Raw genomic sequence first — 19,148 nt, 5'->3', positions numbered from 1 at the left:
CCACCCGGAAACCCCCAGCGCTGCTTGTGGGACCCGGTTTCCTGGCCATTTACCCACCGCCACGCCTCTGTGTATCCAGAGAAATGTGTTTTCCTTCCTTCTTTGAATACACAGAAATCCTGTTGTGTGCTGTTTTGCAGCTGGCTCTTCTCCTGAGGACATCTTTGCATATATTGTGTTTTTGTGCTGTTGTGTTTGTCAATTACTGAAGATGGAGCCCAGGCCCTGTGCATTCTTTACAGAGGCTCTGCCACTGAGTCATGCCCCCAGCCCCTCACTAGGGGATTCTAGGTGGGGGCTCTACCACTGAGCCACACCCACAGCCCCTCACTGGGGTGGAAGTGCTACCTCTGAACCATGCTCCCACCCCTCACTGGGGAACCCTAGGTAGGCAAGCTTTACCTGCTGAGCCATCTCGGTGTCCCTGTCCTTTTTCTTTTCCTTCCTTCCTTCCCTCCTCCTCCTTTCTCTTCTTTATTATTATTATTATTATTATTAGTTTTAGGTTTTTTTTTTTTGATTTTACGAGACAGGGTTTCTCTGTATTGTCTTGGAGGCTGTCAGTCCAGCCCGGCCTCGAACTCACAAAGATCCGCCTGCCTCTGCCTCCCGAGTGCTGGGATAAAAGGCGTGCGCCACCACCGCCCGGCTATTTTTAGTTTTATGAGACAGGGTTTGTCTGTGTAGCCCTGGCTTGCCCTGGAACTCACTCTGTAGACCAGGCTGGCCTGAGACTCACAAGAGATCCATTCACCTGCCTCTGGCTCCCAAGTGCTAGAATTTAGGGCACATACCACCATAGCTGGCTCGAGTGTTGGTTCTGAGTTCTTATCTCCCCAACTAGAGGTAGGCACTCTGATGGATTCCATTTCCAGGTCTTTGGTTGCTCCTGTTGTTACCTTAATAGCTCCCCTGGCATTTCCCAGCTTTCCTTGTTTGCAGGGTGTGTATGTTGACTTGGGGAGGGAGTAGGAAGATGTGGGCAATGGGCCCATTGTATGGATGGCTTAACTGAGTCCCCCAACAATGCTGTGTGTTCAGGCCTGCTGTGGGGAGCAGGACTGGGCTGGATGCTCTGTCTACACAGCCTGCTCTGTGCCAGATTGGGTATGATGATATCTGCACAGGGGCATGTGTTGGGTGCAAGCCTTGGCTGTCCCTCAAGGCTGAATCTTGTCCTGTCCTCCCACAGATCAACTATTGGCATTCGGAGCAGTGCAACATGATCAACGGGACTTCTGGGCAGATGTGGGCACCATTCATGACACCCCAGTACTCGCTGGAATTCTTCAGTCCAGAGGCCTGCAGGTAAAGCTTGCATGGGCACGCTCTGCAGGTGAATCTGCTTCTGAGATGATTTAGGGTTCACTCAGGTAGCTCCTGGGGTGTGATCTCAAAATGCCTGGTCCTCTGTGTACTATGGCTCAGTTATTTCTTGCCACTGTGACAAAATACCTGACAGATATGACTTGCGGGTGGGGGGATTTATTTTTTTGTTTGTTTGGTTTGGTTTGGTTTTGGTTTTTCAAGACAGGGTTTCTCTGTATTGCTTTGGAGCCTGTCCTGGAACTAGCTCTGTAGGCCAGGTTGACTTCGAACTCACCGAGATCCACCTGCCTCTGCCTCCCAACCGGCCGGGGAGTAGAGGGTGGGGGTAGATTTATTTTGGATTTCTGTTACATGAGGATTTGCACCTTGAAAGTTCATCAACCTCCCAAACAGCGCCCCCCGCTGGCGTCTAAGAGTGCAAAGCATGTAGCCTAACCACCTTGACTTTTCATGGGTGCCACAGCTTAGGCAGAGCCCAGAGAGGCTGTGAGCGGGTGGTTGCTGGGGACTGTCGTGACGGTGATGGCAGGAAAAGGTCAGGGTCTCAGGTGAGCTGTGACGTGGAGCTGGAGGGCTGGGGTCTCTGGGGCCTTGACTGCGAGGTGAAGATCCCTCTCAGTCACTCTCCAACTCCCCTGCCTCAGAGGTGTGCTGAGGCCTTGTAGCTTGGGCTTCACCATCCCAGGGTCCCGACTGTTGCCTGGGAAGACCTGGTGTGTCTGAGCCCATTCCCAAGTGGTGCCCTAGCCCAGCGGGTGTTCCATTCTAGCCACGCTGGAGGTGGCCTTGGCCTGGTAACACACGGGGCTGACCTTTAGACCCCTCTGCCTCTCTAGCTAACACAGACGGCTATGCTCCGTGCCAGGTGTGAGCACAGCCCAGCCATGATGGGGCGAGCAAAGTCTGTGCCTTGGTGCCTGCTTCCCATGGGGAACTTTCAAAGCAAGAACTTTGTTACTTTTTAAAAAGTGTTACCTTTTTTCAATTATGTGTATCTGTGTGGGTTATGTGTGCATGTGTGCAGCTGCTTGTGGAGGCCAGAAGAGGGCGTTGGATCACCTGGAGCTTGTGTGTGTGTGTGTGTGTGTGTGTGTGTGTGTGTGTGTATGGTTAATAATAGAACCGAGAGCCTCACATACACTAAGTGGTCTGCCTCTGAATCATGCCCCAGCCCCCTAAGTTCAGACTTAGAGAAATCATCTTTGGCCGACTGAGATGGCTCAGTCAGTAAGTGTTCACCATTAACAAGAGGACTTGAGTTCAGTCCCCAGAACTCAGTAGCAGTGTGAGCCTGGAAACCTAGCACGGCGAGGCAGAGGCAGGAGAGAGCTAGAAAGCCATCCGGCCTGGCAGAATGAATGAGCTCCAGGCTCATGGAGAGACCTGTCTCAGAAATAAGCTGGAGAGATGGCTCAGCAGTTAAGAGCACTGGCTGCTCTTCCAGAGGTCCTGAGTTCAATTCCCAGCAACCACATGGTGATTCACAACCATCTGTAATGAGATCTGGTGCCTTTTTCTGGTGTTCAGGCATGCATGCATGCAGAACAATGTATACACAATAAATAAATTAAAAAAAAAATAAGGTGATTGGAAAAGAAATCCAGTGTTGGCTTCTGACCTACAACACACAGGCGTACACACATACACACACACACACACACACACACACACACACACGTGCGCGTGCACGGGCACACACACAAGCACAACCATAGACATACAAATACCCGTATCCTCGACACAAAGAGGAATGAAAAGTGAGTTTCCCTCTCAGGTTTTGAGCTTTCCTTACAGGGACAAGCTGTGGCTTTTGAGCATTGTGGCAGGCTGTGTTGTGTGGTGGGAGGCCTGGGGTGTGGTTCAGGGTGCAGCACTTGCTTGGTTTACACAAGGCCCTGGGTGCAGCCAGGCTAGTGTTTCTGATAAGCCCGTGACTGAGCAAGATGTTCAGCTCAGGGCTGGGAAGCAAACACGAAACTAAGGAAGAGCCTGGGATCCCACAGCCCCTTTCAAGGCCACCCTAAATGACCCAAAGTTCTACCATTAGATCCCACTTTGTTTTCAAGACAGGGTCTCTCTGTGTAGCCTTGGCTATCCTGGAACTAGCCTGTAGACCAGCCCGGCCTCGAGCTCACAGAGATCCGCCTGCCTCTGCCTCCCAACTGCTGGGATTAAAGGCATGCGCCCCCGCTACTAGTCATAGATCCCACTTTTTAAAGATTTCCCGGATCCAGTAGCACCCCTGCCCCCCCCACACCGAGACCAGCCCTTGACCTCAGGGCTCTTGGGAGACACTCATCCACATCCCAGCCAGTTGTTCTCTGTGTTTCGATTTTGCGCATCCCTGGAACCATTGCTCTACACCCTCCTGTTTGCCCTCGTCTGGAATCCTGTGAGAGTGGGATGCAGGCCAGGTGTCCCTCTCCATCAACCCTTCAGGGGTGTTCCCCAAAAACAAAGGCATTTGCTTACACAGTCACGAGGGTCAAAACCAGGGAATTTAACATTGGCTTGATAAGATCCTCTGAGCCCGGTGCTGCCGCATAAATTAGAAAACAACCCATGCTTCAGATTATGGCCCATCCTTGCGGGTGGGGGTGAGGACTGAAGCAGGAACTCCAAGCAGCTAGTCAGTTTACTTACAAAAGCAAAGAGTCATACTGAGTACGCTCATGCCTAGGACTCAGATAGCTGGCTCCACTCTTATATAGGCTATGACCCAAACCTAGGGAGTGGTGCCGCCCGCTGTGGGCTGGATCTTAAGCGAATCAGGACAGTTTCACAGACCAGCCCAATCTAGCAGTCTCCCATTGAGAGTCTCCTTGCAGGAGATCCTAGATATGTCAAATTGACAAGATTTACCATCACATTGTATGAAAATAATGTTTTATTTGACTAAAATATGCATTTGTTAGATACATTTTACTTATCTGAAATATTATTCTAAACATTGTTGAAAAGATCTTTTATTTAGAATCAGGTCTGAGAAATCTGGGTGTCAGCTGGGCAGTGCCTTTAATCCCAGCACACAAGTGAATCCCTGTGATGTTGAGGCCGGCCTGTTCTACATAGCCAGTTCCAGGCTAGCCAGGGCTATGTAGGGAGACTACAGGGCTTCATAAAGAAAGACAGAAAACGAAAGAGGCGAGGGTGGAGGGGGAGAGATCCAGTGTCACCCTTTTGCAGTCCACCCCATGTGGACTCTTGTTTTGTTTTGAGATGGGGTCTCACTGTGTAGCCCTGGCTGTCGGGAATTCACAGAGATCCTCCTGCCTCTGCCTCTCCAATCATAGTAGTAAAGCCACCATCTGGCAGGCGTGCGTGCATGCGTGCGTGTGTGTGTGTGTGTGTGTGTGTGTGTGTGTGTGTGTGTGTGCGCGCGCGCGTGTGTGCGTGTGTGTGTGTGTGTGTGTGTGTGTGTTTGAACAGCACCTAGGAGGCCCCTGGATGGTGGAGTGAGACAGGAGGGGTGAGGGAAGCTGTGGGTGGCCTCCCACTGCAGGGTGACAGCAGGGACCATGCTGATTGTTTGTTCCTCAGCAGTCACAGGGGACCATTGCCCAAAGCCCTGGTTTCCACAGTCCTCTCTGGTCAAGAGACCATAGTGTCAAGCAGTGGTGGCACATGCCTTTAATCCCAGCTCTTGGGAGGCAGAGGCAGGCGGATCTCTGTGAGTTTGAGGCCAGCCAGTGAAAGCCTGTCTTAAAAACAGAAAGAGGAGAGAGAGAGAGAGAGAGAGAGAGAGAGAGAGAGAGAGAGAGAGAGAGAGAGAGAGAGAGAGAGAGAGAGAGAGAGAGAGAGAAAGAATGGCATTTCATTGTAAGTGGACAGGGGCTTTGTAAACTTCAAACTCTCTTAGGTGACTCTCAGGTGACTGACCACACTTAATGCAACAGGACCCTGTGCAAGTGCTGGCTTTCTTTATTGTTTGGGGAACAAGGAGAAAATTTACCAGGTGGGCAGTACGGGTGCAACTTTGCCCTCGTTGGCTTTTTATTATTGTTATTTTGATTTTTTTGAGACAGGGTCTCATATCATCAAGGCTCGTCTTGAACTTGCTATGTAGCCAGGAATGACCGCAGTCTCCTGATTCTCCTCCTTAGTAGAATACTAAGAATAGCTCTCACTCTGCTTCCTCCCTGCAGGTCCATGAAGCTCACCTACCATGATTCAGGGGTGTTTGAAGGCATCCCCATCTATCGCTTCACGGCCCCTAAAACTTTATTTGCCAATGGGTCCGTCTACCCACCCAATGAAGGCTTCTGCCCGTGTCTCGAGTCCGGCATTCAAAACGTCAGCACCTGCAGGTTTGGTAAGTGTCCCGTCGGCACTCCGTCCCCGGCTCCAGGCTGAGGTGCGGGTGGCACCAGGATTTTATCTGCTGCCAGCTTGCAGTCCCATTAATCTCTGGTCTCTGCACCCCTGATGATCTCAGTGCCACAGATACGGAGCTAAAGATAAGTGGAAAAGATAACACCACCCTGATAAATGTCCCACCAGCACTCATTACCCGCAGGCTATGTTGCTCGAAGTCCGAAGGGTCCTGCCCTGAGGTTGAGATCTGACAATGGGCGCTGATTCTTGGTCATGGAGAGGAGTCTGCCCTCATCCCCTCCCTGCTTCTGGAGTTACCACATTCCTTGGCTTGTGGTCCCTTCCTTTCAACCTAGCATCCAGTTTGGGACCGGGTAGTGCTGTGTGGCCCGAGTTAGCTTCTAACTTCCATTCTTCCTGCCTCTGCCTTCTGAGTGCTGGGGTTGTGGGCACATACCCTGACACCAGATTCCCCTAAACACTTCATTCTCTGGCCTCCTCCTCTGCCCAGCTCTTACAGTTTTCAGGACCCCAGAGACTGGCTGGATGGGGGCCACGGTGAGACTAAAGATTCTGAGTGACAGCCAATCTTTAGCCTGGTGGCTGTGGCTGTAACTCCTTTACCCACTAGGATGTGGGTGGGAACACCCCTTGGGGCCGTTCACCTGCTAAGGAGCAAGGGCTTGGCAGTCTCTGGTAACTCTGCTGTTGTGTAAAACTCTCCTCTTCAGCCGAGTGTGAATCTCGGTGCTGGCTGTGTCCCCTGGCGTCTACTCTGAGTTCTAATGTGCCAGACCCTGCTATGCCCCACGTCCGTTGCTCAATTTGGATACTTGGGTGTCTGCTCCAGGCTGCACCCCTCACCTGGTGGTCAGGCCCAGGCAGCTCCAGGAACCTCCCACGCCGTGTTTCTCCTTCCCACTGGCTTCTGCCCCAGTCTGCCGCTGTGGGCCCCTCAGTCCTCGCCAGCTCATATTGCGCCAAATGCGAACCAATTTGAAATTAAAAGCTTCCTCTGTCCACGTCCTCTCAGAGGCCCTCCCTGATCTCCCGGACCTCTTTGGCCCTTTGGTCATTCTCTGTTCATTGTCTCTGTCCCTCCCTGGTGCCTGCAGGGAGGCACAGCAGCAGCTGATGTTATTTAACCCTTCCCTGCCTGTCTCCTCCCTAAACTGCAAACCTTGTGCCATTGTGCCCCCCCCCCCCGTACAACCTTTATAGTAGTTGTTCACAAAGTGTTAACATATGCAGAGACAGAAACTGGAAAGCCTAGCCGGGTGGGGGTGGCGCACACCTTTAGTCCCAGCACTCAGGAAGCAGAGGCAGACGGATCTCTGTGAGTTTGAGGCTGGCCTGCTCTACAGAGTATGTTCCAGGACAGGCACCAAAACTACACAGAGAAACCCTGTCTTGAAAAACCAAAACAAAACAAAGAAGGAGGGAGGCAGGGAGGGAGAGAGGGAGGGGGGAGAGAGAGAGAGAGAGAGAGAGAGAGAGAGAGCATTAGGCCTGAAGCAGGCTGGTGGCCTGGGTCTGGCGGTTGGTGGACACAGCCCCTCTCTGACTGACCCTGACTTTCAGAGCCTGTTTGAGTGGAACTCTGTCTTGTAGCTAGAGAAGTGAGCTCTGGGGATACAGCCATGGGGGTAAAGAAGAGAAGTGAAGAAATGACAGATCCTACTCTGCAGTTTCCCCTTGTGAGACAGATCCTCCCGGGTCACCCGCTGCACAGAGCCATCAGACCTGTGGCAGGGGCAGTTGCCTGGCCTGACTGGGGAACTCGTAGGTTAGTGGGGCTCAAGCTTCCAGGGCAGAGCCCTACACAGGCACGGGGTCCAGGGCTTGCCTGTGGTAGGAAGCTGTATCCACAACCCTAGCTCTGCCTTCCCCTCAGCGCGTGGTCCCAGAGCTTGCTCCAGCTGCTCCTAGTCACTGAGGCCAGGCTTAGGCTGTGCTGATTGGCCAGGGGGAGGGGGTCGCACACACTGCAGGAGCCGTGACATCCCGACATCCTCTGCTGACAGGGAAAGAGTTTCATACGTGCCAAAGAATCTAAGCATGCTTGTGTCTGTAGCTTGTTCCTTGTTTGTTGGGGAGGGCACAAGCCTGTGTGTGCAGACACAGGTGTGCATGGAGGCCTGAGGTGGCTGTCTTCCTCCGTCAGATCCTCTGACTAATCCTTGTCCTGTCCAGCTCCAGGAATTCACATGTCTCTGCCTCCCAGGACTGAGGTTACAGGTGTGGGCTGCCACATCTGGTTTTCTATGCGAGTTCTGGGGACCTGAACTCAGGTCCTCATGCTCTCACAGGGGACGCTCTACTGACTGAGCCGTTTTCCCAACCCCCTAACACTTGCCTTTTTAAATGGAAGGAGAACAGGAAAGGGGAGGGGTGGCTCAGACGAGATGAGCAGTTTGAAAACTTCAAGGGGAGCACAGCCAAGCGGCCAACAACAGCCCGCGAGGAGGCGGATACAGTATTTCCCTTGCTCCTCCTGCCCACCGGCCTGACTTTTGGTCTCCAGGCTCTCTGCTTGGTGTTGGTGTTTATGTAGATGGAGTCATGGTGTGTGATCTTTCCCCCTCGTCCCCTGATGCTGCAGCCCCTTTGTCACTTTGATATGGTCCATCTGCAAGATGGTGGGTGATTGAGTTTGGCCTCCAGGTTGTTGTGTAGTATTCCACAGAGGGACTATACACTGCTCGCCTTAGCTCTTCCTGGCTCATGGAGCTGTCTCTTGGCATTTCACTATTACAAGCTTGCTTCTAGAACATTCTTGCACATGCTGTGAGGGAGCACCCGAGGCCACATTTCTGTGGCATTTGTATCTGACGATAAAGAATACACATAGCTTTCCCCCTCTGGGTCATGAGAATTTCTTTGACTCAGGACTCCCTGTGTCTCATCTCCCTGTCTTGGGAGAGCCTTGGACCTTTCCTAGAGTGTCCCTTAATCACCACCGGGGTAATCCTGAGCAGTTAAGTCTGGATACATGGGCCATAAAGCTGTAAATTAATTATGCTTATTGCCCTGGGCGCGTCTCTCAGAGGGTGTTTGAAAATAAAAATGGAAGATGAAACACACATGCTGTTAGAAATCCACATGGGCATGCCATCTGCAGCAGGCTGAGTTGGCAGCCATGACACTCTGTTAGAATCTGTGCCTTCCAGGTCTGGTTAGGTGGGAGCTTCATTTCCCCAGGATCCACGGTGTCCCCTCTATAGAAATGGGCCTCTGGTGTTTGCTTGTGTCTCCATTTGCAGGTTGGATGAGGTTTTCCAAACTGAAGGCAAGCATGGGGTGGCTTGACTCTCGCTCCATTGGAATGAGTCCTTCTCTGTCCGGCCAGCCAGCTCCCAAAAAAATGACACGGAGACTTCTTACTAATTATGCATGTCCTACTTCCTCTGGGTGCAGCTGGTGACTTCTCCTTTCTTCTTCCCAGAGCTCTCTCTGTCCAGAAGTCCCACCTGTATCTCCTGCCTCGCTATTGGCCAGGTAGCTTCTAATTTAGCCAATCACAGTGACGTATCTTTACACAGTACAATCAGGTATCTCACAATATTTTCCCCTTTTTGTATAAATAAAAAGGAAAGGGTTTTATTTATTTATTTATTGGTTTTTCAAGACAAGGTTTCCCTGTATAACTCTGAAGCCTGTCCTAGGACTAGCTCTTGAAGACCAGGCTTGCCTCAAACTCCTCAGTGCTAGGATTACAGGCAAGTGCCACCATCACCCAGCCTGCCTTTGGTTTTTAAAGATTTGTTTGATTTTTTTAAATTATGTGATGTGTATTTTTTGTATTATTTCTGTGTTTGTTTGTACACATGAATGCGGGTCCGGTCAGAGGCCAGAAATGTCTGATCTCAGGCAGCTGGAGTTACAGGCAGTTGTGAGCCTTCTGACATAGGTGCTGGGAACCGAACCCAGGTCCTCTGCGAGAGCAGAAGCACTCTTGGCCGCTGAGCTGCCTCTCCAGCCCCGAGGTTTTCTTTCCTTTTTTAACTTTAGAGTGTTGGGAATGGAAAGGCTTACGAAGCACAGCTTTGAAGAGCAGTGCGCCTCCCTTCAGCGAGTCTGTTGCCCCAGTGCGTCTTGTGGCCTCTTAAGGGAGGCTGGTAACTCTTGTCCTGAGATGGCTGTGTTGGGCCACTTTGCTTGATTGATGGTGAGGTCCTTCCTCAGGGCCCTGGATGGGAACCTTTTGACCGGGGCTGTCCCCTCTCCCCTCCTGTGATCCCAGAGACCAGCTCATATGCACCCCTGAGCTATGATGCTTGCAGAAGCGCCCCTGTGCCTGGCTGGCCACTCACATGGGGAATCATGTGACCTTGGTTTTCCTTTTCATCTTCATCTCCCAGGATTCCCTCTTGCAGCTCTGGCCCTGGGGCCTCCGTGGTGCTCTCACCTCTGCCACACTCCTGCCTGGTGTGCCTTCCCTTGCTTGGTAGCAGCTGCCCTCTCCCCGTCCGTGTCCCCACCCCCTCCCCCCCGCTCCCCCCGCCCTCCCACCCCCTCATCCCCCCGCCACCACTGGGTTCAGCCACCCTGGCTCCATCCACCCACCCCGTATCCTGTGCCCACTTCTCTACGCAATGAGGGAAGGGTTTCTCCCTGCCTGGTCACTGATGTCCCATCTCGTTAATGCCCCCCTATAAGTCTGTTTCCTTCCTTGTCCTGCACCCCTGGCTCCCAGCCAGGCCATTGTGAACCCCTTTGTCTTCTGACTGTGTCCCTCCCCTCCTCCAGGTGCGCCTCTGTTTCTGTCACACCCTCACTTCTACAATGCAGACCCCGTGCTATCAGAAGCCGTTCTAGGTCTGAACCCTGACCCAAAGGAGCACTCCTTGTTCCTAGACATCCACCCGGTAAGCTCTGTGCCCTTCTAGAATCTAGGGCTGGTTCCTATGGGTGGCTACGGGCCACTGTTCCCCTGTCTCGTCCCCCCTGGGGGAGCTGGCTCTACCTGGGGCAGGGGAGCCCAGTTCCTTCCACAGTGGCGGCTTCTAGAACTTCGAGCCGTCAAAGGTCCCCAATTCCATAGTTCAGTGATGTCGTTACTTTTTTATTGGGGCCTATAAAAAGATATATGGTGGTAAATTAATTAAGAAATATCAGCTGGGACGTCTCCTGCACTAGAGATACCTTTGACAGTGTCAAGACACTAAAGATTTTGAGACATCAGTGTGAGCCACAGTGTGTCACAGAAAAATCAGCGTGGGGAATTTGTCCTGTGTTAACTTGTGGCCACCAGCCAGGGTCAGAAGGGTGACGCCCAGACACAGGCCCTCTCTGGGATGCACAGCTCTTCTCTCTGCTTCTGGTTCCTTGTGACCAGTCAGGCTACTGTCCTTACCATTAACTTGGGGACTCTTGGGACTCCTATTCTGTTTGAACACCCATGGCATCCTGAAGGTATTTTGTGAAAACCTTTTTTTTTTTACTGGGCGTGATGGAAGCCTGGGTCTCTCCCACACGACAGATACTCTGGTTCTGAGCCGGGGCCTCCCACTGGCCTAGAACTTGCGATCCTCCTGCCTCAGCTTCCAAGTACATCTCCACACCTGGCTCACAGGCAAGGGTTATTGCAGAGGGAGGGTAGGCACGTGGGGGGAAGTTGTCTGTTGTCTTCCGCAGCAAGAAACCTGACACATAGGAAGTATTTTATGCCAGGAAAGCCCCCCGCCCCCGGGATAAGAGCCTGGGTGTTGACTGGAGACCTGTCCTGTGGGTCCCTCTCCTTGAGGCAGGTCCGTGCTCCAGACTTCCTGAGGACATAGGTGCCCAGTGTCAGCTGTCTTTGCAAATGGGCGCAGCACATCGAGACCAACACCCTAGCTTAGGAAGTGGAGGCCCCCTGGAACTCAGGTTCCAAGACCCTGGCCGAGTTCCTGGGGAGGGTCGCTCAGCCCACCCATGGTGGATCTGTGTGCAGGGCTGTGACCCCACACCTCTGTAAGTCACGTCCGGTTTGTGGAGGCCTTTGTCCTGGAAACAGGAGGGACCTGAGTGCGTTGGGCTCAGGGGAAAGGCAATGTCCTTGTCCTCTACTGTGGGGGTTGTGACATGAGAGGTGGCCTTCTGCTCCCATCATCCTCGCAAGAGTCACATGATCTGGGCAGGGCTAACTGCATTCCCAGCAAACAGCCCAAAGCCGCGGTCCTAATTCTCTCTTCACCAACCTTCTCTCGTTTCATCCTAGAGCTTTCTTCCTGACTTAAATGACGTGAGTGTCAGTTCTCCTAGAGATTATTATTATTATTATTATTATTATTATTTTGTAAAGCGTCTCTCTCTCTCTCTTTTTTTTTTTTTTTTTTTTTTTTTGGTTTTTCGAGACATGGTTTCTCTGTATTGTTTTGGAGGCTGTCCTGGAACTCGCTTTGTAGACCAGGCTGGCCTCGAACTCAGAGATCCACCTGCCTCTGCCTCCCCAGTGCTGGGATTAAAGGCGTGCGCCACCTACGCCCGGCCGTAAAGCGTCTCATTTTAAAAATAGAGCCTCATGTGGGAAGCTTTTCTGCTGGTGCCTCTGCTAGGAAGTGGCAGGATCCTGCATTGCTATGAGTAAAGAGAAAAGACAGTGCAGTTAAACGTATCCACCCTGGAGCAGGCCCAGCAATAAGCTTCCTGAGTCAGTGGACAATGCTGGAAACAGATTGAAAGCCATCTTAACTGCGCGTGCCCCACACTTGGGAGGCACTGTCTGAGGGAAGCTATACGAGGGCTGGGAATATGGCTCAGTAGATAGGGTGCTCGCTTGGCATGCACAAAGGCCTAGGTTCCATCCCAGCACTGTGTAAATTTAGGCATGAGCCAGCCCTCAGAAGGTGGAGGCAGGGAGATTTGGAGTTCAAGATCATCCTTGGTTATGTAGCAAGTTGGAGTCCAGCCTGAGCCACATGAACTTCTGTCTCAAAACAAAACAAAAACCAAGCCGGGCACTGGTGGCGCACGCCTTTAATCCCCGCACTCAGGAGGCAGAGGCAGGCGGATCTCTGTGAGTTTGAGGCCAGCCTGGGACAGCCAAAGCTACAGAGGAACTCTGTCTCGAAAAACAAAAACAAAAGCCAGATGGAGATCACCCCTCTGGTGGTGAGTGGCTCTATAGAGGGGACATTGAGAGAGAGCCTAGTGTCTGCATGGGAAGTTTCCAGAAGGGTGGCTGCCCCAGTCTTTTGGCTGGTTCATGTGGGTGAGAAGCCTCTCAGGGCTCCAGAGCTGGAGCAGGCCTCCATGGTCTTTTTTTTTCCCCCTTAAGATTTACTATGCATACACACGCCAGAAGAGGGCACCAGATCTCATTATAGATGACTGTGAGCCACCATGTAGTTGCTGGGAATTGAACTCAGGACCTCTGGAAGAGCAGCCAGTTCTTTTAACCTCTGAGGCATGTCTCCAGCCCTATGGCTTCCATGGTCTTACAGTTCTCCTCACTGTTTTCTGCTCCAGGTCACTGGGATCCCCATGAACTGTTCTGTGAAGTTGCAGCTGAGCCTCTACATCAAGTCTGTCAAGGGCATTGGGTGAGTAGGTTGGTGTGGAAACTTCTGAAGGCATCAGGGACCAGGAGGCTCCATACATTGGTGGATGAAAGGCATGGGACAAGAGAAGGGTCCATCCACTTCTGTCTTCCCTATGAAAGCATCTTTGCTCTGGATGGAGACCCAGCCTGCACCCCTACACTCCTTCATTCCCCCTTCCCTAAGGTCTCTCCTCCGACAGTCAGATTGGTCAATCCAAACTGTCTCCCCATAATAGAATAGATTGCCCGATTGCTTGTCTGTGCACCATGTAAGCGCAATGCCCATAGATGCCAGAAGAGGGCATGAGATCCCAGGGGACTGGAGTTGCAGATAGTTGTGAGCCACTGTATGGGTGCTGAGAATTGAACCTGGGTCCTCTGGAAGAGCAGCCAGTGCTCTAAACCATCATTCCCTGGATTTACTTTAATTATGTGTACGGAGTGAGACTGCGAGGGCTTCTGCCCCATTCCACGTTTGCCAGGCAGAAACTCGGTGGTGGAATCCGGCCTTGGAGCTGATCACTGGTCAGTGTCACAGATCGGTGCCTGGGAACCACTTACAAGGATGTGACTGAGGAAGAGATGGGCTCTGGGCTTCATGGCTTGAGTGGAATGAAGCCAGCAGGGCCTACAGGTCTCATACTCAGAGCCCGACCCTGACCTTCTGTGGGGGAAACCAAGGCCAGGAAGCACCTAACTCAGATAGACTCCTATAGACACATACACACACACACACACATGCACATGTACACTCACACACATACACACATGTATACACATACACCACACACACACACACACACGCACGTGTACACTCACACACAAGCGCGCGCACGCACACACACACACACACACACACTCTGTCACTGAATTACACCCATGTGTATATATACACCACACATACTCACACACAGGCACACATACTCACACATATGCACACACACACAGACACACACAGAAACTCCTGATTGCTGGAAAAACACTCTGTCACTGAATTACACCCACATGTATACACACACAGCACACATACTCCCACACAGACACACACTCTCACACATATGTACACACACATACACACACACACACACACACACACACACACGAACTCCTGATTGCTGGAAAAACACTCTGTCACTGAATTACACCCACGTGTATACATACACCACACATACTCACACACAGGCACGCACACACACACACACACACACAGACACACACAGAAACTCCTGATTGCTGGAAAAACACTCTGTCACTGAATTACACCCCCAGGCCTCTTTTCACTTTTGTTTTGCCAGAGTCTCACTAAATTGCTCGGGCTGCTCTTGAACCCACTCTGTAGCCCATCGTGACCTTGAACTTGACCCCGAACCACTCTAGCTGGCTCATGCAGGCCCTTGAAACTGGAGGCCAAAGTGGGCTGGCGTGAGCTCCTGAGGGCAGCTTCCAAAGATTGATTTGTTCCACTGCCTCAAATACTCTTTAGAATCTTTATAGATTTATGGAGAGGTGGCAGAAGTGGAGATCTTTGTCCTCTGTCCCCAGAACCGTCTACACTGTCAACTTCTGGCAGTAGTTGTCACAGTAAGGAACCAAAGTCTAGTGTCGTGTTTTCACTACAACCCTTTCCCATCAGCTTCTACTTCAAGATGTAGTCTGCTCAGGCCTGCTGGCTCTGTGTGTGTTTGTGTGTGTGTGCGCGCGTGCGCGTGCGTGAACGCACGCATGTTTCATGTACACTTACATGCATGTGTGCAAGGCCAGAAGAGGGTGCTGCACGTCCTGCTCTGTCACTCTGCACCTTCTTCCCTAGAGACAGGGTTTCCCACTGAAGCCCCAGCCAGCCCTGTCTCTACCCCTCTCAGCCCTGGGGTCAGAGGTTTAAAGCTGCACACAGCTTTAGCTCTAGGCTCCGGGATCTGCCCCCAGGTGCATATACCTGAGCAGCAAATGCTTAACCCATTGCCCCATCCCCCGGCGCCATGAGTACGTGAAAGTACTTGCTGGGTCTGGGCCTGTGTGGTGGGACCAGGTTCAGCTGTGGACAGCTGTTAATGCAGCCACCCAGGCTCCCATGGGATGCGACTCATTGGTATTGCTTATCATTTATTTATTTAAAGATTTATTTTTTGGCCTGGAGAGATGGCTCAGAGGTTAAGAGCACTGGCTGCTCTTCCAGAGGTCCTGAGTTCAATTCCCAGGAACCACATGGTGGCTTGAAACCATCTGTAACAAGATCTGGTGCCCTCTTCTGGTGTGCAGGCAGAACACTGTATACTTAATAAATAAATAAGAAAGATTTTTAAAAAAAGATTTATTTTTTAGTATATAGTATTCTGTCTGCATGTCTGCCTGCAGGCCAGAAGAGGGCACTGGATCTTACTAGAGATGATTGTGAGCCTCCATGTGGTTGCTGGGAATTAAACTCAGGGCCTCTGGGAGAGCAGTCAATGCTCTTAACCTCTGAGCCATCTCTCCAGCCCTCTTATTATTTGTTTTTTGTTTTTTGTTTTTTTTTTTTTTTTTTTGGTTTTATGAGACAGGGTCTCTCTGTATTGTTTTGGAGGCTGTCGGTCCAGCCTGGCCTGGAACTCACAGAGATCCGCCTGCCTCTGCCTCCCGGATTAAAGGCGTGCACCACCACTGCCCGGCTTATTATTTATTTTTTAATGTATTTATTGGGGAAGAGCAGATATGGAGGTCAGGACAGCTTTTGGAAGCCTATTCTCCCCTCCCGCCTTGTGGATCCTGGGGATGGAACTCAGGCCGTTGGGCTTGGTTGCAAACACCATTACCTGGTGAGCATGCCACTCCCCTTAGTTTATTTATTTTTTTGAGCCAGGGTTTCATGTAGCCCAGGCTGTCCTCGAACTTGGCTAAGGATAGTCAAATGTACTGAGCTCTTGCCCTCCAAGCTCCCCCTACATCTTTCTGTCCCATTTTCTTGTGAGGTGTTGCGGATTGGACCAAGCCCGTGCACATGATAACCAAAAGCTCTATTGAGTAACACAGCACCCCTAACTCCGAACATAGCTTCCATTCTCAAGGTCACCCTCGGTCACTCACTCTGTGTCCCCTTGTTTCTAGGCAAACAGGGAAGATCGAGCCTGTGGTCCTGCCATTGCTGTGGTTTGAGCAGGTGAGGCTCTGCGGGCAGTAGGGAGTCTGGGGAGCCTGCGTGTATCTGATTGAAGAGGTGCAGGCCCGGCTTGTTTATCTTATTTCACTTTGATGCTAATGTTAGCTTAATTTCTGGTACCTAAATTTAGTTATTCGTATGGATGTTTTTCCTGCATGTATGTATGTGTACCACATGAAAGCCTGGTACCCACAGAGATCAACAGATCCCCTTGAACTGCAATTACAGATGGTTGTGAGTCACCAAGTGGATGCTTGGAAGGGAATCTGGGTTCCCTGCAAGAGTAGCCAATGCTTTTAACCACTTAGCCTGCTCCGGGGTTTGCTAATGGCTCCTGGAAGTCAGGTTCGCTTCCTCTTTGTCTGAGGCGGTGCCCGGAGGTGGAGATCGGCACCATGCCACCTCATCTTTCTCCTGACCCTTCAGGTCCTAAGATTAGGTTCTAACCCGTGTAAGAGATGACGCTTGTGCGAGAGGCCTTTGGGGTTAAGTCCACCTCCCATTGGTCAGTGCCAACAGCAAGGGCTTCTGGGAAATGTAGTTCTCCTTGAACTTCTGGCAGCCCTGGGGCTCTCCGGTCTGAGTTTGGGGGTGGGGCGGGACGCAAGGGAGGGTTCTGGAAGGTGCGGTGTGCAGCCCAGCCCCCCTCACCTGCCGGTCCGTCCTGCTGCAGAGCGGTGCCATGGGCGGCGAGCCCCTGAACACGTTCTATACGCAGCTGGTCCTGATGCCCCAGGTACTTCACTACGTGCAGTATGTGCTGCTGGGGCTGGGTGGCCTCCTGCTGCTGGTGCCCATCCTCTACCAGCTGCGGAGCCAGGTAAGTAGGCGGGGCGGCAGGACTCTGTGCTCCGGCGGGGTCGGGTTTGTCTCCTGCAGCCAGCTCTCTTTCTAGCACTTTCGCATCCTGCTCTTCTTTGCCTGTCCCGGAAGGCCCAGGACCCTCCCCGGCGGGTGCTGGGCTGAGAGACGTACCCAGTCATTTGACCAGCAAGTAGGTACCACTTGGTGCAGGCCCTGTGAAGTGCCTGCTGGAGGCGGAGGTGGCCTGGTCAGACAAGCAAATGAAAGCCAGGGTAAACCAAGCAGAAAGGAAACTTTATCAAAGGTAAAAGATAACAGAAAGTGGGCTGGGCCAGAGCTGGGTCTGAGATGCAGGTGGGAGGAGCCGCATGTGGGCTTTGAACTTAGATTTTCTAAGTGAGTTTAGTTATAAATTTTGTTTAACCCAAATATATCAAAATATGGGGCTGAGGGGTAGCTCAGCAAGAGAGCCCTTGTATAGCAAATCCATTCAGTCGTCAACACTGACAGTAAAATCTGCAATCAAAAGTGACAAATAGATCGGAAAAAAATAGAAGGAAGGAAGTCAGTCGGTCGGTCTGGAGAGATGTCTCAGTGGTTGGGAGCACTTATTGCTTGCAGAGGACCTAGGTTCCATGCCCAGCACTCACATGGTGGCTCTCCACCCTCTGTAACCCTAGTTCCAGGGGATGTAACAGGTACGCACGCGGTGCACATACATGCAGGCAAAATATTCGCACACATAGAATAAAAATTTAAAAGCGCAGAGAAGGCGTGCAATCAGTACGCAAGATACAAAGGCTCTCTCAGTTCTTTTTCCAGATTTAATCTTTGAAATCTGGTGACCGTTTCACACCAGGTGTGGTGGCTTGTGCCTGTAATCCCAGCATTCAGGAGGGAGGTTGAGGCAGGAGGATTGGAAATTCAAAGTCATCCTCGGCTAAATGTAAAATTTGAGGCCAGCCTGGGCTACACGAAACCTTGTCTCGGAAAATAAAATAAATGGAATAGTGTAGTTCAGCCCTGGGTGTGGGTGACTTCTATAAGGAAGGAAGAGAAATGGATGAAAAATGTAACCCTGAGGCATGTAGCCACTAAAAACAGGAAGCAAGTGGGGGGGGGTGACTAGATTATTAGTTCCCTTCTGGCCTTAGGGCCGTCCATCCACTAGTGGTGAGAATTGTGTCTTCAAGGCTGTGCCCATAAATCTTGGGTCACAGAAATGAACAGAACATACAGCTTGAAATTCAGGGCCAAGTCCCCTCACGTGGGGCTAGCAGCTGCTGCAGTTATGAGGCCTGGGCAGTCGAGGACAGGGTGATGATCAGCTGTGACGGGAGGGTTGCTGTCTGCAGGCAGGGAGCCAGTGGCCACCCGCAGGGCCCAACCTGAGATATCCTGGGACCACAGGCCCTTCTTTCTGCTTGGTGTGCTTGGTGGGGGGACCTTCGCTCCTGCTGCCTTCCTGCCTTCCTGCCCAGTCTGCTGGTTTTCTTTCTGGAGGTGTGCTTGCTTGCTTGCTGTGAGAAGAGCAGAACCCTTTCAAGCCGTCAGCACCCCACTTCCATTTCCAAGCACTGGCCCAGGATCTCATGTCATCTCAAAGGGGCATCGGGGAGCCTCTGGCTCTCCATGTTGACTGAAGCCTTGAGTGTCTGACGGACAGTCATTGGCTGGGCTTCCAGGCTGGTGTTGCTCTTCCCTGCGGCTGCCCAGTGAGAGCTGGGCTAGCCTCTTCCAGTCAGCCATTGGAGAAGAGAGGGAGGATCCAAGACTAGAAGGCTCCTTCTCATTGCACCTCAGGGTCTAGGGTCAAGACTGCTTGCCCTGCAGGTTTCATCAGAGGCCAAAACAGCAATCCACACCCTACCAGCCTTGCCCTAACAAGATTAGGCCGTGTGTGTGTGTGTGTGTGTGTGTGTGTGTGTGTGTGTGTGTGTGTGTTTGTCTCAGTTTTTTTTTTTTTTTTTTTTTTTTTTGGTTTTTCGAGACAGGGTTTCTCTGTATTGTTTTGAAGGCTGTCCTGGAACTCGCTCTGTA

At 51.7% G+C, this 19,148-nt stretch overlaps 1 protein-coding gene across 3 annotated transcripts in view; it reads left to right on the top strand.

Annotated features, from left to right (window-relative positions):
• Scarb1 (scavenger receptor class B member 1) overlaps positions 1-19,148 on the top strand; it is a 73,808-nt gene that overhangs the window by 50,053 nt on the left and 4,607 nt on the right. For 2 of the 3 annotated variants that reach the window (XM_005080605.4, XM_005080604.4), the window contains exons 6-11: positions 1,193-1,308; positions 5,475-5,641; positions 10,393-10,511; positions 13,096-13,169; positions 16,253-16,304; positions 16,978-17,124. In XM_005080605.4, coding sequence (XP_005080662.1) covers positions 1,193-1,308; positions 5,475-5,641; positions 10,393-10,511; positions 13,096-13,169; positions 16,253-16,304; positions 16,978-17,124 — 675 coding nt within the window. The remainder of the gene's footprint in view (positions 1-1,192; positions 1,309-5,474; positions 5,642-10,392; positions 10,512-13,095; positions 13,170-16,252; positions 16,305-16,977; positions 17,125-19,148) is intronic. The other variant, XM_013120965.3, reaches the window with a different exon arrangement.

The sequence above is a fragment of the Mesocricetus auratus genome, unplaced genomic scaffold (assembly GCF_017639785.1).
Source record: "Mesocricetus auratus isolate SY011 unplaced genomic scaffold, BCM_Maur_2.0 Super-Scaffold_100025, whole genome shotgun sequence".
NCBI lineage: Eukaryota > Metazoa > Chordata > Mammalia > Rodentia > Cricetidae > Mesocricetus > Mesocricetus auratus.
This window is presented reverse-complemented; position numbering and strand designations above follow the sequence as displayed.